The sequence below is a fragment of the Anthonomus grandis genome, chromosome 14, assembly GCF_022605725.1.
Source record: "Anthonomus grandis grandis chromosome 14, icAntGran1.3, whole genome shotgun sequence".
Classification (NCBI taxonomy): domain Eukaryota; kingdom Metazoa; phylum Arthropoda; class Insecta; order Coleoptera; family Curculionidae; genus Anthonomus; species Anthonomus grandis.
This window is the reverse complement of record NC_065559.1, coordinates 18,102,530-18,124,222: the sequence shown is the minus strand read 5'-3', so window position 1 is coordinate 18,124,222 and position 21,693 is coordinate 18,102,530. Positions and strand designations below refer to the sequence as shown.

Sequence of the window (21,693 nt, the reverse complement as noted above, 5' to 3'; positions counted from 1 at the left end):
AATCAAAAAGCGACTTTTAAAGTAAAAAAACTTTTTTCCATCACATTTTTAAGAGAATACAACATTGGATTTGGAAGTCCTATAACCGATGCATGTTCCAAGTGCATTAAGCTTTCTGAAAAAATAAAATTAGAAAAAGACGTCGATAAAAAAAAACAATTGATGATAGAAAAAAGGGTACACAAGCTAAGAGCCAATGCATTTTTTGCTAAACTTAAAGAGGTTGACTGCAATATGATATTCATATTCATTTGATATACATGTTCGTTTGATTGTCAAAAAAATTTGGTCAATCCCAAGGTCCCCGACCAGATTGCTTATTATAGCAGGCAGTTATACACATATAACTTTACTATTATTTAAGGTTCTTCCAAAGCAAAAAAGGGTTCACACCGCATTCATCGCACCGTCCAATATTAAATCCATAGAAATCATTTTTCCTGTCCCTGGACATTCATATTTACCACCTGATAGGGTATTCGGTAGAATTGAAAAGGAATTAAAAAAATGTCGACGATTATCGATCCTAAAATATATTTGGATTTATTTAAAAAACACGGTACTGTAGTAAACTTAGGCCAAGACTATCTGGTTATGGACTGGAAATCTCAAGTTGGCGATTTTTAAAAAAATGTTAGCTCTTGGCATTTTAAGTTCTCCTTTGCTAAAAGGTTTATATTGACTAAAAACTCTGGTGAAAATAATATTATGGTTAGAGGAGAACAATTTTATTACTCGGATACTGGGGTACCTAAGTCGATTTGAAAAAAAGGAAAAAAATGGGATCATTTTGCTCCAGACACTGTTCCAATGGGAGCTCCAGTAAATTCTGCCAAGTTAAAGGATGTTGATAATTTACTAGAAAAACATTTTGGAAATGAATGGAAGAGCAAAGAGGATTTAAAGTTTTATAAAGATGTTTTAGATGGAATATCGCAGCCATTAATAGGACCTAATTCTGAAGTTCCAGAAGATCAATTTTGCGAACTACGAGAAGCAGAAGATGAAGGAGAATTAAAAATTTAACTTTTAAGACTTTTGTACTTTTAAAAATATAGATGTCCCTTCTCAAACTCGGCGTTTTTTTATTTTTTTTTGCAGTATAACTTGTCAAATCCAAAATGACTAATCAAAACTTATCTTATCCATTTTTGTTTATTTATTTTAGCCGATTAAGGATATTCTAAATTTAAATAAATTGATGTGAGTGTTCTCTAAAAACTCATTTTATATTATTATTTATTTTTTGTCGTTGTATCCAAAAAAATAACTTTAGTAGAGGTATTTCAGAATTGGCGTAGAACGACTTAACATGGATAAGACGAGTTTTGCTATGAGACGCCTCAGTTGTTGTACCAAATCGCCCTACAAGGTAAAAAAGAGAACGTAAAGGACTAATTAAAGGCAAAAGATGTATCAGTTTGAAAAAGAGTCATTAGTGGTAGCGGGAAAATGGTTTTAAGTAAAAAAGTGATTAATAAAAAGGACTGCCTTGAAGAGTACAGGTTTTACGTAAATTTTCTTTTGAAAAAAAAAATGCAAACATAGAAAGAAAATCATTTTTTGACTTATATTACAGGTTTACTCAAAATTAAAAGTATCTCTTCTTGAAAAGTACAGCTGAAAAATACGTAAAAGGGCGAAAAGCTGTTAATCTCTTATAACAAAGTCTTATATTCAGGTATTTTTTTACAGAAAATATTTCAAGTCTGCAAGCAATTCTTTCTTGGAACACTAAACATTTTACAAAAACCTGTATATACAGCGCATAGTATCAAGTCAGAAAACATACCCAAGAAAAACATGAGAGGCAAAACTGGAAGCAGAAAAATTAATGATGATACACAAAATTTTGTTATTGATCATATATCGAAGTTTCCAGTTATTGAATCCCATTACTGCTGAGCTAGTTCATATAAGAAATATTTAGAAGCTACTTTGTCTATTTAAAAAATTCTGATGCTAGTAAAAATTACTGCCAAACTCACACCAACATTTTTGGGTCCCTTCACAATAAAGAAGAAGTTATCTCCGGTAGTCTATGAGCTGATTGACGAAAAGCGCAAGTTTAAGGGTGCTTGGCATGTTAAAGACTTGAAAAAGATCCCAGAAGAAGAGTTACTTGTTGATTCCGATTCCGATTAGACTTTATCGATTTTGCTTACTGGTCGGGACGTATCCTTTTTTTTTGTGTTTTACTTATTAGTTTTTTTAATTTTTCAATCCTAATATAATTTCTTTTTCTCCAGTTTCTTGCCTCATAGCTGTGCAGACTGGGTATTTTTTATGTTTTTTCGGTTATTGGATAGTAGCTACCTTGTTTGTTTTTCTCTTTCTAGTAAAGTTTCTTGTGGTGAAGGCCTACCACTCTATCACTTGAAGCGTTTTGGATTTTCGATTAGGAATTCTGTCAGAAGTTACTAGAAATTCTGTGTTATTTAGTATTTCGTTGGTTATTATAGTATTATTATGTCATGAGTCAATCAATTTGAAGTTTTTATTTTTATGACTTATTTTAATGCTTGAATAGCATTTTCAAATAATTAGATTGTTCGCACAATCTTTACTTCCCTTCTCAGTTGAATGCTTACTTCTCTTTGCATGAGAATTACTTTTCTGGTAATTCTCTTGGGGGAAGAGGATGAGTTGTATTAGGATTAATTACGCTTTAGACGGGATCTGGAGAATCCTAACTTTTATTCATTTGGTTAAAATATTTAAAAATGACCTTGTTATAAATCTTTCTTTCAAAACTTTGTAAGTACGAGACTGCTGACTGAGACACCCACCATAATTACAATTATTGCCTTCGATTTTTAATGGAATTCGCCAATGTTTTTCATTGAACCACTATCAACGTTATCTCCACTTTAATTATTTGTTATTGTTTACAATATGCTGTGCATGGAGAATATTTCACGGCAATTGAATTGGTCAACCGGTTTACTAAAGCGGATGCCAGTGGCGCCGCATTTCGAATTATTACGATTTGTCCCGTATTTGTACTTTCTACTAGGCACTCTATGGTTTTCTTATTAGTGATCTATGTATGGGTTTTGGTTGGGCCCATAGCGGCTAAACCCATAAAGTAACGAGCGAAGTTCCTCAATCTCCGGTCTTGCGCCCAGACGTCTTTTGGAGTGCTACTTAAGCTTAAGGTCTTTCCAGCTCCTGCGTCTCTCAAAGGTGAACCGTGCTGTCCGCTGTGACGGAGAGAGATTAATCGTGTCGTGAAATAAATCTAGTATCATCTCTCTCCGCCAGCACATTTTTAGCTAAATTGATACTGAAAACTAAAACTCATTAGTGTTTCTTCATTTTCAATTAAATATTTTTTGAAGCAGGATGGTGTTTAGTGGTTCGATGCCTCTTGAAACCTCGTAAGTAGTTTTCACCATTGGTGACATTTTATTTGGTGTACCGTGTTTCCATTGAGAAATCTCTCTTAGGGTTCCTTGAATATGAAATTGTAAACCGCTAGCCATGACCCAGCAGTAATGAGGATTTCGCCCTGAAGCCAAAAAGCAGATAATTTCGCCGCCCCTTACCCCCGTCAACCCACATCATACCTTAAGCCCTATGTGGTGAGAAATAACCCATCGCGGGCTCTCGCCCCCGAAAGAAGAACACCATGGAACTTGATCCGTAAGCTTACTAGACTTTTTCTTTTCCTCTTTAATTGATCTTAACCCTATTCTTTTGATTTCTTTGTCCTATGATTTAACATAAATTTATTATTTTATCACCTTCTCATTTTAATCTTTAAAATTAAAGTTATATTTATTTTATAATTATGTAAATTAAAACAATTCAATGTTACGCTTTATTATGTAATGCTTCCGAAGTGATCACTGACGAACTCAGGTACCTTTAGGTTATAAACTTATGATATATATCTTTTATTGATTTTTGTTTACATTTTTAATAACATCATGTATATTTACTTGTAGATTTTGTTTGCCTTACAACTTTAATAAACACCCTATTTAAATTAAAGTAAGGTGTTTTACTACTGAGTGAGTGAGTGTGACTGAGACAACTGACCATACAGAGAACCCACGAAGCCGGCCTGATAGGTTCTTTTTTTTATCATTTAAATTTAACAGGGTTTCTGGAACCTATCAGATCTAGGGAGTTGTTCTGGTTGTTTAAAACTTTTAAATCAAGACTGTCGAACAAACTCAAGTCCCTAGAAATAGTCCCTGTAAACCGGTTAGTCTTGCCTAAAATGCACCCCCTTCAAGCTACAGCCATCGCAAGAAGTGTAAAAAAAATCGATTTTTTAAAACTGTGTCTACAGTTTTACATCAAATTTAACGAAATTTGGAATACCCCCGTTATTTTAGGCGGTCTATTTACTCTTTATGGGGGTGCACACTTTTGACGGCCAAAATTTTATGTGTAGTAGGTTGTAGTAAGTAGGCTGTGTTTCGCAATTGTTGACATTTTTATTTTTGAGGTTTTAGTAGTAGGCTGTGAGTATTTGTTTTAGACATTTTTTAACTTGCTTGACATTTGGTGTAAAATAAATTTACTGTCATTGTTGACTTTGTTTAATTCCAGTAGTTTACTTCCCGTTTTAGATTTAAAGTGTAGTTTTTATTCCCATGTTTTATCTCTAAACACATTGCTAAAATGGAAAATGAATGTTATTCATTCGAACATCTTGCAGACATCCATTTTGTTTATGGTCTTGCTGATGGTAACGCGTATAAAGCTCAAAGATTGTATTAGTTAAGGTTTCCTAATCGCCGACTCCCGAATGTACGAACATTTTCAGAGTCACATCGGCATCTTAGGGAATACGGTAGTTTTCGGACCCCCAGGAACAATGCAGGCAGACCGTAACAAGCACGAAACCCAATGACAGAGGAGCAAATTTTGAATGCCATCGACGACAATCCTGGCCTAAGCACCCGACAAATAGCTCGGAATTTTGATGTTTCTCATGCAACTGTCTGGCGGTTTTTGCACGCAATTTGCAAAATAGCTTATATTCATACCATATTCAAAGAGTTCAAGCTTTGCTACCTCAAGATTTCCCAAGGCGCTTACAGTTTGCAAGGTGGTTACTTCAGAGATGCGCGAGAGATAATAATTTTTTATCAAGTATTCTATTCACAGACGAAGCTCATTTTTCGCGGGAAGGGGTGGTGAATTTTCACAATGTGCATGTTTGGGCAGCAGAGAATCCGCACGAAATTAGGCAATCTTACCACCAGGAGCACTTTAGCCTTAATGTAGGGGCAGGTTTAGTGGGAGATGAGTTAATTGGTCCTTTCTTTTTTCCTAGAATTTTAGTTGGCGACACTTATTTAGACTTTCTACAGCACAATTTAAATGGTTGACTAGACAATGTACCTTTAAATGTGCGAGCGAACATGTGGTTTATGCATGACGGTGCCCCCCCTCATTTCCGTATAACAGTGCGTGACCATTTGAACTTTGTGTTTCCTGAGAGATGGATTGGTAGAGCAGGCCCAATACCATGGCCTCCACGCTCCCCGGACAGCAATCCTTTTTTTTTTTCTGGGGATATGTAAAAAGCCTCGTCTATAATTCTGGTCATGTGCCTTCGCTCGAGGTCCTAAGGCAAAGAATTATTGATGCCTTTGAAACAATAAGAAATACTCCCGGAATTTTAGAGCGAGTAAGACAATCTATGAGAAGACGAATGGAGGCTTGTATTGCAGCGGGGGGTGCGCATTTCGAGCACTTTTTATAAAAAAAAAATATTTGTTTCTCAGAAGTTTATTGTTTATTTAAAAAATAATTAATTATTATGTTAATAAATGTTAAATAATTTTTTAACCAATTTTTGTACTTTTATAAACCGTCATTCTTTAATGTAAATAATTGTTCATCAATTTATTGAAAAAACCTCAATAACAAAATTTCAACAATCAGTCTACCTATTTATTGTTAAATATCGCGCCGCTTAAAAAATGTCCTAAAACAAATAGTCACAGCCTACTACTTAATATTATCTGTTTAAATTTTAAATATTACGTTATTGGTAGCCTTTTATTAATCGGTGATTTTCAAAAAACTATTCGTATTATCAAAAAAATACAAGAGACATAAAATTTAGATTTTTGTATGGCCCATATTCTGGTGTAGCTTAATTTTTTAAAAAATGTATGCGTATATAAAATTTTGGCCGTCAAAAGTGTGCACCCCCTCAGTTTACCCCTTAAAATTAGTTTTACGCCTTTCCTAAGATAAAAAGTAAATAGACCGCCTAAAATAACGGGGGTATTCCAAATTTCGTTAAATTTGATGCAAAACTGTAGTACACAGTTTTAAAAAATCGATTTTTTTTACACTTCTTGCGATGGCTGTAGCTTGAAGGGGGTGCATTTTAGGACCCATGTTTATAGGAAAAAAAGTCTTATTTTGACCTCAATACGCCCTTAAAATATATGTAGTGAATTTTGAAACACCCTGTATAAAAAAGAAAAAAAAATAACCTGGATGAATAGGAAGAGGAACAAATGAGATAGCACATGGCTAAAGCTAATTGAGCGATATTCCAGTTCTATGTTTCGATTTAGAGAATGTGAGAGCTTGTCCCAGAAATTATGTTGGAAAACACTTTTATTTACCAAAACTTAGTATGTAAAATCTTACAGCTCACCTTTCTTCCACGAATACAGTGTATTGTGTAATTTGGATTGAGATGATGCAGGGCCAAACTGGTAACTGGTTAGCCAATGCGTTTCGAAAAACTGCCGACAAGGTTTTAGAGGATAACAACGTAAAGCATCTTATTACTTTAAGCGAAAGCTGCGTTCCCAGAATAGAAATTCCTTTATATCATTTTGTGTATTGGACACACTTGGACAGAATACATATTTAAAAAGCTTGACAATAAAATATTTTATAGGGCAGTTCAGAAGGTTGATAACGTCCATAGTCAGATAGAGAGACATATGAGTTTAAAAGAGTTATATTCTCCTGTAGGTTTTATTAAAGAGCTTAAAAACGCGAACAAAAAGAAACCATTTATTATAATGCAAATGAAAACTGATGATTTTACAAATTTTAAAAAGTGTGCCTCTATGAGCTATATTGGAGTTCCGCTTACAAAATTTACATCGATGCAATTCAAAATTTTACAAAATTTTATATATAGATATACATTATGTGGAATAGAAGCTGCATGATACACAAGAAGATTTTCATCAAAAATTATTAATTTATGACGTAGTTCCGCGTTTGACCAGAACAAATAGAACCTCCGTCATTCCCCATCCACTCAAATCGTTAATCCCTAAGACGCTACAAAAACCAAAAGATTTTTTATGTTAATTTGTAATGTTAATTTATCTTAAATACAGTAATATGTATTCTTTTCCAGCACAGGTTTCTTTTATTTACTATACCCATCGTCATGATAACATAGTTCTACTTACCACTTAGAACTATTTTATTCTGACAATACTAGGCTAACAATAACAAAATTAACTAACAGGCTCCTAAGTAAGTCCTAAGCTAAATTACTACAAAATTGTATTTGTAAGTAATAAAGTTTTATCTGCTGTGAAATATCACAAATGGAATATTTCGACATTTTATTTTATAAATGTATGTAAATCAAAAATTCCAAAATGTCCTGGTAAAATTTTATTTCAAGCAATATAAAGACAAATATTCTATATGGCTTAAAAACTTTCAAAAGCCCAATTTCTTACTTGGGTCAGATACCACTATGTTATTCTAGCATGACAAAATATCGATAATTTTTTATTTATTTCAGTTTTGACGTGAGAGGCAAATCGATGTCTCAAGCACGCCATTGGTCTGCGCCAGAAGTATTTGGAACAAGAGCATATTTTCGGACAGTGTCTGAGCCTGCTCAATTAGTAGTGGAAGACATTAAGCGTCATGACGAAGGCATTTATCGCTGTAGGGTTGATTTTCGAAATGCGCAGACTCGAAGCGTGAAGTATAATTTGACTGTTATTGGTAAGTAATAATTTTATTATTGATAAAAATCGGTTTTAATAGAAACTTGGTTGCTATTTCACATCATTTATGCTCGTTAATATTATAAAATATAAATTCAGGGTTTGCTTGGAGATCTTTATTCCATATTGTTAGATATAAATGAATATTTACTCGTCATTTCTCATTTTAAATGTATTGTCTCATATTTAATATTGTAACGGAATTCAAGAACACATCATCATTTATGACGATGAAATAACATCAAGATAAGCCTTTTCTACCAATAAAATGTGTTCATTAATGGGATCTAAATTTGCATGCGCATTCACAAAATAATTAATCAGTATTTTCCAAATATTAAACTATTAAACATTGTTGCGAAAATGCAAGGCAGATATTTATGTACTATAGTTTGCTTTGACAGTGACTGATTCTTAAGATTATTCATTATTGAGTAAAATTAATAATAATTGGACTCTATAAAACAACATTTTTCAAGTATTTCTGAATTAATCCATGCAACTTTAAAAGATGTCGAGTTTCATACTATTTATAAGTTTTGTTATTTATAATAAACAAAAGGAATAAGACAAGTAACGAAACATGGGAAATAACATAAAAGAAAAGGAACCTGTTTATGATTATTAAAGACGACCCAAAAAAAGATAATGAACAAAGAATTTTACTACTTGGGGATCAGCTTTACGATAAAGTTCTTATACTAAGGTACGTATACTAAGTAAAATTGAAATTTAGAAGACAACAACCTAATAAAGGGCTCCAATGGTTTATGGCCAATGTTGCTCACTTTGTTGCACAGGGTGTGCGAAACAAAACAGTCAGTCCATACTGAAAATCTTGAAAAGTAAATTCTTTAGCCAAAAACGGCAGAACACGTCAAATTTAATATTGACCGGGACATTTATTAACAGAATAGGCGTTTCTCTGACGTCATTCTCTCATACCCCAGAGCCTCTATGTCAATTCTCTTAAATGGAAATAAGGGTCGAGTATTACCTTGATTTAAAGGTAATTTCATTCTTTATATAACCCTATTTTTATTTTTTTATTTTCTCAATTTGTTCTCAAGAAATGTAAATAAATATGGAAAAAAAAATTAACCTTATTTTTTGAATGAAAAAAAGTATCTAACATTTATTTTATTAAATGTTAGTAATGATCTCCGTTAACCTCCATACAAAAATACAATTGTCGTTCAAAACATATGTGCACATTAGCGAACATTTCGGGCATTATTAACTGACATTCGTCAACAATTCTATTTCGAAGATCTTTACGGGAGTCAGGCTTTGTGGGAAAGACGTTAGTTTGTCAATGGCCCCATAAAAAAAACAAATCCCAAGCCAATCCATCGTCCAGGAAATACGTCGTTAAAAAAATGACTAACGGCAGCAGCATAACGTGGTGGTGCCTTTTTTTTTAAATATTAGTTCATTTTGTAGAAGGTTATTATCTTGTTCATGTAACTCAGTTATTTTAGGATTGATTACGCAGGCCATCCCCGGTCGATTAATCCCGATATTCATTGGCTGTTAAAAACCCTTAAATGGGAACCAGATTAGTACGATAACCTATGAAATTTTAGCTCAACCCATCAAAGTTCCGTCTTGATACATGCCAACATCTTAAATGCTTTGCAAGCAAGCGCATTGCTAGATATTCGTCCTATCTGCATTCTTCCTAAATCAGGACGTGAACCAATTTTTAATTCATGGGTAAAAACAGTGCAGGCCTAGCGTACCCTCGCATCAGCCATGTGCCGAACGCGTTTTTATTACTTCAGTCGGCGGATCATTTATGGGTATTCAGTGCTGCGAAACACACGCAGAGCGTTTTTCGAGCTGTTCGAAAAGGCAGTGTTGTCAGTGTGTAAGTTGATTATTAGTAAAAATGGAATTATCCATGCTCGATACCGAGAAACTCATTAATGAGATACAGTTAAGACCCGCGATTTGGAATATGCGCGATGACGCATATTCCGATCGTATTCAGAGGGAAAGATCGTGGGAGGAGGTAATTACCATATTTTCTTCAGAAGAGACTACGGTAGATAAAAAAAAAACAAATTGGTAGGTATATTGTTCCTAATTAATTTTTGCTTTCAGTTTTCATTAATTTTGCTTTGTATTTAATAAGTACATAATAAGTATGTATGTATATATACGAGTTGTATAGTAGATACGTACTTTATTATATATTAAATATTATTAGAAAATAACAGTTTAATAAATACCACACTTAGTTGGAGAGCCGCATTAAAAATAGTGGTTTTGCCATGGTAGTGGATCAATATTGAGAAAATAATTGACAAATTTTTCCCTGTGGTCTAAGGCTCTTGGATTTCCTCTGCTAAGCATATCAGCCCTTACATTTTCGAAAGAATTACCTCTTGCAGTGCCATCTTCATGAAGACCATCTCTAACTCTTACAAAATTGTGTAATACACAGCATGTTTTTATTATATCCTTAACTAATTCTAGATCTACATTAAGCGGTCTTTCTAAAGATTCTAAAGATTCTTTCAAGATCAAAGATTTTTTGTGATAATACATTTACAGTTAATAAAAAAAGAAACTCTTCAACACTACTACTACTGTCGGATGAAGTCATTTCGAATGTCTTCGCTATACATCTGACAACAGCAAACTGATTTTTTTTCCACAACACGCGCGAGACCAGCGCCAGCGGCCGACTCGGCCCACACCGCTCACAAACAGCTCCGTGTGTTTCGAAACAGTCGGCTGGCGATCGGCGGCAGACTCGGCACAAAACGCTCCCAAACAGCTCCGTGTGTTTTAGCTCTTACGCTCGTGCTGATGTTCTTCAACCCGTCCTTATCTTTTTGCGCGATTTCCACGAAATAGTACTGGAGCTTTATCCTCTGGCGTAAATATTGTTATCATATCATCTGTTGCTTATTGTTTAAGCAGTTGAGCATTTGAGCAGAGCAACTACGAGGTCTGGCTATTAAATAACGAGACTGGTTACGAAAAAGGGTTTTATTATAAAAATTATTATACATTCGAATGCTCCCCTTCAATATACTCCCCTCCCCTCGCCAAACATCTTACCATACGTTTTTTCCATTGAACGAAGCAGTGCTGGAAGTCTTCTTTGGTGAGGGCCTTTCGGCCCTCTCAAAGCAGATTTTATCTTCGGAAACATAAAATAGTCGCACGGGGCCAAATCTGGCGAATACGGCGCGTGTTCGAGCACTGGAGTGCGCTTACCGGCCAAATACTGCTTCACAGATAGCGCGTTATGGGCAGGTGCGTTGTCCTGGTGCAAAATCCACGAGTTGTTTTTCCATAACTTGGGCCGTTTCTTACGAACTCGTTCTCGCAGTATTGCCAAAACTGACAAATAGTAAGTCTGGTTGACAGTCTGACCCTCTGCAACCCATTTAGTCATCACGATACCGTTAATGTCAAAAAAAACGATCAACATTGCCTTGAATTTTGATTTGGACATCCTTGCTTTTTTTATTCTGGGCGATTCAGGCGTCTTACAATGCATCGATTGCCGCTTGGTTTCAACATCGTATTGAAAAATCAACGTTTCGTGGCAAGTAATAACGTTTTTCATCAGTCCGGGATCTTTTTCTAACCTTGCAAGAAAATCTGAGCAGACCTGTTGACGCAAGAGCTTTTGGTTAGGAGTCAGGTTTTTTGGCACAAATTTCGCACAGACTTTTATCATGTGTAATTCCCCGTGTAAAATTTTTCTAACTGTTTCTTTATCGGCGTTTACAGCCTTGGCAGTCATCCGGGTGCTCATTCGACGATCTGTACGCACAATTTGGTTGATTTTGGTCACTGTTTCCAGAGTTGAAACAGTGACAGGGCGACCTGAGCGCTGGTCATCTTCAGTGCTCTCTCGGCCCTCACTTAAGCGCTTACACCACTCAAAAACACGCGCACGAGAGAGAGAATTTTCCCCATAGGTCTCTTGCAACAATCTATAGTACTCAGTCGGAGTTTTTTTCAATTTAACGAGAAATTTAAGATTGATGCGTTGCTCTTGTTTTTCGTTACACATGGTTTTCGAAAAAAAAAACACGTTCGTTTCAAACCGCTACTGCACGAATACTATAAGGGTGACAAAAACGTGTTTTGGTACGTGCATAGACAAGATATCTAGATACCCAACGCACTACTCGTTTTTTTCCCCACCCGTCTAGGGCGCCCTCTAGGCACGCAGTCTCGTTCTTTAATAGCCAGAACTCGTATAGCGCTACGAACTTTGAGGCTCACTTGTTAGCTGGTTATACTGAGGTTTTGTAATGCCTAAAAGCGAGTAAACCTATCATCTATATAGCTGCTGTTGTTCTTGTTCGACCAGTAGGTCATTCTCTCACATCAGCAGTCTCTTCAAATCTCTAAAAAACCATTCTATAGGGCTTTTTTAAGAATTTACAGTTTCTGCGACGCGAGTTGTGCTGAATTAATTTTTAATTTACTAAATACGCCTTGCAAAATTTAAACTATTTATGAAATACCAACTAGAATATTGGTATTATATTTTTTATTGTCTACTTAGTTTCGTCATTTTGAATTCAATGAGACTATCCGCAAGGTCGTAGCTCCTCTAATAGCTGAGATATGGCATTTTTGATGCTCATTTTTGGCCTCAAAAGCGAGGTCGAAAATTCTCGATTTCGTAGTTCTGCGCGGATTTCGTTATAACCCGGTATTTTCATGATCTACTTGATGAGAACAATCCGCTGGTATAGTTAGTTCGAATTCAAAAAAAAAAATTTCTGAAAAAAATTGATCTGGGGGTTATAGGTTGGTATCTCAGCTTCTATGGGAGATATCGGGAAAATTCTAACGGTTTTGTCTTAGTTTTGTCATTTTGAATTCAACGAGATGATTTGCAAGGTCGTAGCTTTTATGATAGCCGAGATATGGCATTCGATGCCGATTTTTGGCCTCAAACACGAGGTCGAAAAAATACTCGATTTCTTAGTTGATTTCCTTATAACCCGGTATTTTCATGATCTACTTAATGAGAACAATCCGCTGGTATAGTTAGTTCGAATTCGAAAAAAAAATTCTGAAAAAAATCGATACGTGGGGTATACCCGAAAAACGAAAAAACCCAAACTTTGAAGGCTGATATCTCGGCTTCTATGGGAGCCATCTGGAAAATTCCAACGGTTTTGTCTTAGTTTTGTCATTTTAAATTTAACGAGACCATCTGCAAGGTCGTAGCTTTTATGATAGCCGAGATTCAATCAATGCCCATTTTTGACCTCAAAAACGAGGTCGAAAAAATACTCGATTTGTTAGTTCTGCTCGGATTCCCTTATAACCCGGTATTTTCGTGATCTACTTAATTAGAACAATCCGCTAGTATAGTGAGTTCGAATTCGGAAAAAAACAATTCTGAAAAAAATCGATACGGGGGGGTATACCCAAAAAACGAAAAAACCCAAACTTTTAAGGCTGATATCTCGGCTTCTATAAGAGCTATCGGGAAAATTCTAACGGTTTTATCTCGTCTTTGTCATTTTGAATTCAACGAGACCATCCGCAAGGTCGTAGCATTTATGATAGCGGAGATATGGCATTTCTGATGCCCATTTTTGGCCTCAAAAACGAGGTCGAAAAAATACTCGATTTCGTAGTTCTGCTCGGATTCCCTTATAACCCGGTATTTTCAGATCAGAATTTTCAGATATTTTTAGATCAGCATTGGGAGATCTTATTTCTTGTCTGAACTGCCTTGAATGTTTTATTGACAGTTTGTCAATTAACCAAAAATATGTCATCACTAGCGATTTTAATATTAAGTTCAACTTGAACCAGACTCGTAGTGTGATTGATCTCTTTTCTAGTTTTTGGCCTCGTCCTGTTATTAAAGTGCTACAAGGGATCTGGGCTGGAATTCTAAAATCACGACACGATCTCGATACGATCACGACTGTCAATTCGATCATAACTCGGTCGTGACTCAATTTGATTTAGATTTCTTGGTATATATTTGTTATTTTCCCTAATATTTGACAGATGGAAACGTCAATTGTCTTTCTATTGATAAACACTAAGAATTTTCATTTATTTTGTTCATTTTTTTCGCCTCCGTGTTTCTTTATTTAAATATATGCCTATATTATTTCTTTAAAACAAAAAATTTCGTTTAAAACCACCATTATCCTTTGGTAAATAATAATTGAATTAATGGAAAATCACAAAAACTTGTTGTGTTCGTCCACTTTTGGTTTTAATATGGCAACATGGGTGCAATCAATAGGACCTACAACACCAGGGAAATTGGATCTCTCTATAAATGTTAATTTATTAATTTGTCTCTCATCTCTTATATTTGAAAAATTAATGAATCGGTCAGCAAGGTGATTGTCAGTAATTTTATTGATCCAACGACTTGTAATAGTTTCGCTAATTCCAAATTTAAAATCTTGTCAAATGCTTCTTTGGTAACAATCTGTGGCATAAAATCTTGACATACTAAAACTGCCCATTCAATAGTAACTCTACTTCCTCTGCCTCTATTATTAACAGAAGGTTGTGGAAAATAGAGTCGAATTATTCCTATTAGTTGTTGTATTTAAGGAAGCTTCTTGATATACTAATGAAAACTTGGTATGACTGTTAGTAAACAATAAATGAAACAAATACGTTTAAAAAAGGATGCTGTCACATTATGCACGTATTAAAAAAGGAAAAAGCCATATCGTCTCGGTGTTTACGATATACCCAAGCGTGTCGTCGACAAATCGTTAAAAACTAGGCAATCCGCACGACACTCACGCCTGAAAATTTTATTTAGAATCAGTCATATTGAGTAATCGTGTCGAAGCGTAATTTTAGAATCCCAGTGCTGAATTTTCTTGATAATATATTTAATATTATTTTTAGTTTAAATTATTTATGACCTCTCATTGTCTGACCATATGGAATTAATATTTCCATTTAAAAAGCGCATCCCTGATCAAAAAAGTACGGTGTGTATTTGTTATCATCCTATAATAGACTGGGGCTTACTCAATTTGCAAAATATGGGGCTTGGATGCATATAAGTAACTCGACGCATCTCTGACAAAAATGAGGTAGATACTTGATTTTTTGAAACAAAGTAATCAATAATACTCTAACTTAGTATTGATGGATACTGTCCGTATGTATAGTTAAAAATACCGAGCCAAGAAAATAGAAGCCAATGATATACAAACTTTATTATGATATACAATGATATACAAAATTAATCAAGCAAGTAATCCTGCCCAGGCTATGTGGAAAATAATGAAAGCCTTCAATAATAATGTTAGAAAAACCGAACATAGTGTAATTAATGCGAGTCATTTTAATGAAGCTGGTGATAGTGTGCCTACTAATTTAAAGCAGTCTCCTTTGGATTTTCTGACTGGCAATTGCGGTCCCGGTTTTACTTTTAGTAAGGTAAGTTTCAGTCAAGTACGTGTAGTGATCGAAGGCATGACAAACAGTATTAGCAAAGACTTTTTAAATTTAATTAGTGAGACTATTAAAAACCTGATTATTACTACCTTAACCAAATTAATCAATTTGGCTATTTCTGAGAATAAATTTCCAACTAGTCTTAAAATTGCAAAGGTAATACCTGTTTTCAAAAAAGGGTCTAAAGAAGATGGCGAAAACTACTGCCCTATTTTCTTTGTTCTAATTATCGGCTTGATTTTTGAAGATTTACTTTGAACTGTATAATTTTAATTTTAATTCATGTAAAGCACAAGTTTTTAGGAAGTAACATTCTACCATCAGGGCAGCCATTGACTTATGCGAAAAGATTCTTAAGGGATTTAAAGAAGGTCTACATGCCCTTGCTGCTTTTTACAATTTCGTCAGGGCATTTGATTGTATAGAGCACAATATTCTACTACATAAGCTCAAATATTATGACTATCATAAAATAACTGTCATAAATATTATACATTTATAAAAGTATTAAGTTACTGCAGTCCTATTTAAGTGGTAGAAGTCAGTTTTTCTTTGAAGGGTGTAGGTCTTCATTTGGTTCTTCATTCTTAAGGGATCTGGCTTTGGCCCCATTTTTTTTTTGCTGTACCCTAATGACTTGCCCAACTGTCATCCCTATGTCATTTGTTACTTGTATGCTGAGGATACTTGATTTTAGATTAAGAAATTTAGATATCTGTCTTAGCACACACGAGTTGTCTGTTTCTCTAAAAAAAAAACCAAACTGTTTCTAATAGAATATGTTTGAATGAATCAAAAGTCCCAACACATCACTTTTTCCCTTCGTGATGCTACGACTCATCAACAGGTCTTGGAGGTGTCTATGAACTTCTTGGGTGTCACTCTTGATTAAGGTCTGACATGGCAATGTCAAGTGAAGGAAATGGCTATTAAACTATATAAATGTACTTTTCTTATCCTTAACTTGGCTAGTTTGATGTCCACTCCTACACTTAGGACATCTTGTTTTCCACTCCTAATAACGTATAATCTAATTAGTCGGGGTCATTAAATACATATGCCTAAAATATTTGCTCGGCAACGTCGTTGTTTAAGGGTGTTATAAATCCCACTTGAAATATCTTAGGATTTTTACCCTACCCAGTGCGTACATTCTTGTGTGTCTGCTGTTTGTGAGGATATATCTTTCTAGGTGTGTGAATCATTCTGATACTTACAATAACTTATCAGAGGTAAAGTGAAGTTCCTTGGTGGAACCATATTGAAGGAGAGTCTTCAATATGGCATTTACGCAGTGGGGTGCCGTACTATGGAGTTAAGTTTTTAATGCCTTTTCAACCTCCGTTAAAGCCTTGTCGCTTAATAAATTTAAATTTAGAGTAAAAAACTTTCTAATTTTAAATGCATTTTATTAATTTGAGGATTTTTTCCATGCATATCTTAATATAATTCTATAACGAGGAATTAAGTGTTTTAATGTATTTTATGTTAGTAATGTTAGATTCATTTTATATATACAGTCGCGATCATATAAATAGCACAGTTTGAATTTCTTTTATATTTACACTAACATTGAAATATTTAAATATTCTGATGATTTGATTATGTTTATTTAGTAGAAAAAATAAAAAACCCAAACTCTTATCGAATTGTGTTGGCATTTGGCTTTAGTACTAAAGTATCACTCATCTGTGAAAGGACAAATAAATAGCACACTTTTGTTTGTAATAATTTATTGCTGTTCCATCTTGTTTAAAGTAAGTGGTTTTTCATTTATATGTATTTTTTTATATTTTGCTATTTTTCTGTATCCTTTTTAGTGGGTGGAACAAAGAACTGTGGACCTAAAAGAAGAGGACTTATTGCGCACCTCAAAGATATTGGACTCTGGAATCTAAAATGACCTAGAAAGCTAGTATACAATGCTTTTAAGCTATATGAATCTTCATAGAGCACACAAAATTAGAAAAGAGCTCTTAGAAAGAGAAATAGTTAGAATGTCTTAAGCTAATGCTTTTTTCAACGCATCTCCAATAAGAAGGGAAATCTTGGATTTTAATCAAGATATACAACTGTCAGTGAGAACTGTTAGGCGAAGATTAAATGAGGTCAACCTTCGAGGATGTATTGCTAAGCGAAAACCATTGGTGTTAAAAAGAAATATTAAGAAAAGGTTGAAATTTGCGCGTGACCACCAATATAAATATATACGTTTTTAGAAAAACCTACTTTGGAGCGACTAAACTTAAATTAATTTGTTTGGGACCGACGGAAAATGTTATGTAAGACGTCCTCCTAAACCTCGCTCTTTATCCAAGTTACACTATAAAAACTGTTAAACATGGCGGTGGGTTTTTGATGGTTTGGGGAGCAATGTCATCGCAGGGAGTTGGTCCTATTTATAAAATAAACGGAGTAATAAGTTTTTATACAAGAGAATCTTAGAAAATATAATGGAGCGATGACATATACGGACGAATTTTTTCCAGTTACTCGTAACTATAAGTGTATGCATGATAATGACCCAAAACATTCATCCAGGCTGGTAAAAAACTGGCTTAAAGATAATGGGGTGGATGTTTTAGAGTGGCCATCTCAAAGTCCCGACCTGAATCCTATTGAGAACCTCTGGGACCGAGTAAAACAGGCTCTTTAAGGTCGAAACCTATTAAACAAGAAAAATTGTGACTGAATGTAAAAGAAGTTTGATCCCCTATCCCAAATGGCTATTGCCAAGCCTTAGTGGAATCTATGCCATCCATATTGCAAGCGATGATTAAAAATAAAGTTAATCCCACAAAGTATTAAGAATTTTGGTTGTTATGTTTATAAATTTTTTATATTTTGAGTTTTTTTTAGTAGTGTGCTATATGCCCTGCTGTAAAACTCGCATTAGAATAAATATTTTAAAAATGCCTGGATTTTCGCGTAATATTTTGGGACATTTTGTCGCCAAACGACGCAGCTTCCACGAAAGTCAGATGTTTACTAATCCCGTCCTCGGGCCGGCCGGAGCGGTGCTCTGTCGCAGGCACTCGTACACGCGCGACGTTGCAAAATTTCGCCTCTAGGCGGTTTCATATAAGTAACGACTGCCTGCGAACGAAACCACGATCTGTATATAAATATATACCTTTTTGCATCAATAAATTAATTGAATTGAATATGTTTAAAGGAATGTACAACAAGTAACAAACACAGTTTATTTGGTAAACAAATGATTTCGTCCAATAATAAAATGGTTACTTTCCTTGTACCCTAGACCAAAGTTATTATTCAACATATATTTCAACAAATTGAAATAAAAGTCAAAGTCTATATATTTCAACTTCTTAAAATATACAGATTGGCGAATGCATCACTACACAAATAAAGTTCCTAACAGGCAAGATGTTGCAACGCCGCCACCGCAATAGTACACAGACCTTAAAGAGCAACGGTCACAATTTGATTGACAGGGGGTTATGCGGGCACGGTTGCCAAGTTGACTGCAATTAAGGCAGAACTGCGGTATTTTCTCTGGTTTGAAAAATAAGGTTTTCTTATTCTTAACCGCATTAAGCATTTAATTGGTAGATCTATAAAATATATGACATTAACACGAGTCTGAATATATAGCTATTAACACGAGTTTTTATGTTCGCATAATTTTAATAGAATTATTAAATGCTTTTAAATTTCTCTTGTAGGTAGGTATACCTACGCTTTATACATATATTATATATAGGATGTATAATATATGTATAAAGTAGATAAAGTATATAACTTTATCAATATCAATATACCTAAGGATGTATGCTAAATGGTATGGTCATTAAAAAGAGTCCATCAAGATTTATACATTCATTTATTGAATATAAAATGATTAAAATTTTATATAGTAAACACTCACAACAAGAACAGCGTTATTATAGTGATCGCATAATATACAGAATGTAATATACGAAGCTTTTATTTACAATAATATTACGTCTAAATCGAAAAGTTCTTTCCTTAGTGGATGGCTATTTGTTAAGTTGATTTTGCTTTGTAAATTTTTGGTTGGTGCTATAAAGGTTATACCTCCATCAACTCCGATTTTAGAGAGTAAGATTTTTTTATGGGTATTACGTAATATTTTCTTAGTGATTCATTTTTACCTGTTGCTTCATCTCCACCAAAACCGATCCCAAATTCTGGATGAAATAAAACTATTCTTTTGGACTAATTTTTATTAATAAATGAGAGCAATATAATTAAGTATCGTATAAAGAGGAAAATAAATGGTAAATTAAAGGTGTTTCACAAATTATCTGACCTGAAATTTTTGAACCATACCTAAGCTATGCAGTGACAGCACATAAGGCGATGCGTTAAAAAAAGTCTATATATTGCTAACCTTTTTGCATCTTTAACATACTAATAAAATCCCAACGATTTAAGAGAGAAAAAAACGTTGCGTGGTTTTTTTCTCTCTTCGTTGCATTTGTCTGTCTTTAACTTTTTAAAAGCTGTCCAGTAATATAAAATTAAAATCCTGTTCCTTTTCAAAATTTGTGGTTTTTGGTTAGAAATATTTCTTACAAAAATGTTAACAAAATGTAAAATTTTGTTAGTGGATAACTTAAAAAAAAAATGGAACGTAAAATTGCAGACCATTTGTCTCAATCTGAAATCGTTTAGATTTTGCTTGAAGAGACGAGACGAGGCATAAATACTAAGAGTAGGTTAGTTCATAGTCACTGGCCAACAAAACAAAACCTCAAAGGCTAAAAGGTACTTAAACCAAACAGAAATGTAACACGATCGGTCGCTCTTTTTCTGAAGAATCGGCAACGTTGCGCTCCTTGCCAGCTGAATTATGTTTTGTGACCGTGGCTGCTTAAGGTCTTGTCAATAGTACGCTGATGTTCGAGGTTCGAGCTCGATTATTTTAAGCTTTATTTTAGTAAGCGTTTGACGTCGGTGGAGGCTGTATATCTTGCGGCAAAATTTTCAAAAAATATTTAAATATTATAATATAATAAAACAGAAAATAAAACTCTAAATAATAAACGGATCAAATAATTCTTTAAATAAAAGACTCAAAAAGACCGCTTTCTTTAGATAAACAAGTTTAGCCTATAGTAAAAGCTGTTGCTTACTTCCAAAAGAGTTCATGGTAAAATGGAATTGGCAAATTCAACAATTTTGTTTCTCAACTTTTCTGAATTCGTTGGCCTACTATTATGATGTTTATAAATAATCTCCTTAAGATAACTCCATAAATAAAAGTCATTTGGTGACAAATCGGAAGACCTTGGAGGCTTAATTTGCCACTAATTTGTTAAAAAGTATTTGTTAAATTTTTTTTTACTTTAACCCCATCTATCTCCGTCTATATCCAAGAGGAGTTGAACGTCAGAAAGAACTTGATTTTGTAGCAACTCAAGGTATTTTTCGGCATTCAAAGTACCATCAATGTAGAATGGCCCATTATTATGGTCGCTCAAAATACCAGGCCAAACATTCAACTTTTGGGGGTACTGAGTACGAAACTGAAAACTTCTGTGCTCGTTTTCTTGAGACCAGTAACGAACAATAGAAGGATTGTGTTTACTATGCAATGGAAAAGAAGACTTATGTGAAAAAACATATTTTCTAAGAAATTTTCAGTTCCATGTGCCTTTGCAAAATTTGACACGACATTTAAAATAGCTTTAGCATAAAGTCTATTTTCCAAATTCACTGAGAAAAAATCCCTGCATTGTACTGCCGAATTGCCTCCATAAAACCATTTATTCAATTGAGTTTTTTAGGAAGGGGTATAATTTGTCATAATGATAAATATTTAAAAAAATAACGCTTTAAGACTCAACAGTGCAGTATGCAGGCACACAGCAAAATGAGGTCTGCTGATTTTGCGATGTCGAAAATAGCAAATCAGACAACCAAAAAGTAAGCGAGAAGCGGTGTTGCCATTTATAATGCCAATGCGTAGTCTTCTATTCGCCAACCCGTATAGACTTTGCCTAGACTATTGTGATGTTTGTACTAAATATTAATATTTGTAAAGTTTTGGTTATTTTATTGTAAATCCTTATGGCTTGAATACAAAATGTATTGTTTATCTTGGAGATAAATCGATTATACGTTAAGTAAAATTATGTAACGTTACAGATTAAAGAATGTATTCCTGAGTTTAACATTACCGAGAAAAGAAATTCAATAAACATAATATTTTACCATTTATCATGTTTGTATAGGGTCACGTTATTTACGACCTTTCTGCGCCCGATTAAATTAAAGCAGGTTTTAAGAAAGG

At 34.2% G+C, this 21,693-nt stretch overlaps 1 protein-coding gene across 1 annotated transcript in view; it reads left to right on the top strand.

Annotated features, from left to right (window-relative positions):
* LOC126744772 (nephrin) overlaps positions 1–21,693 on the top strand; it is a 737,132-nt gene that overhangs the window by 457,703 nt on the left and 257,736 nt on the right. Inside the window, exon 3 of the mRNA XM_050452323.1 lies at positions 7,760–7,968. Within this exon, the coding sequence (XP_050308280.1) occupies positions 7,760–7,968 (209 nt within the window). The remainder of the gene's footprint in view (positions 1–7,759; positions 7,969–21,693) is intronic.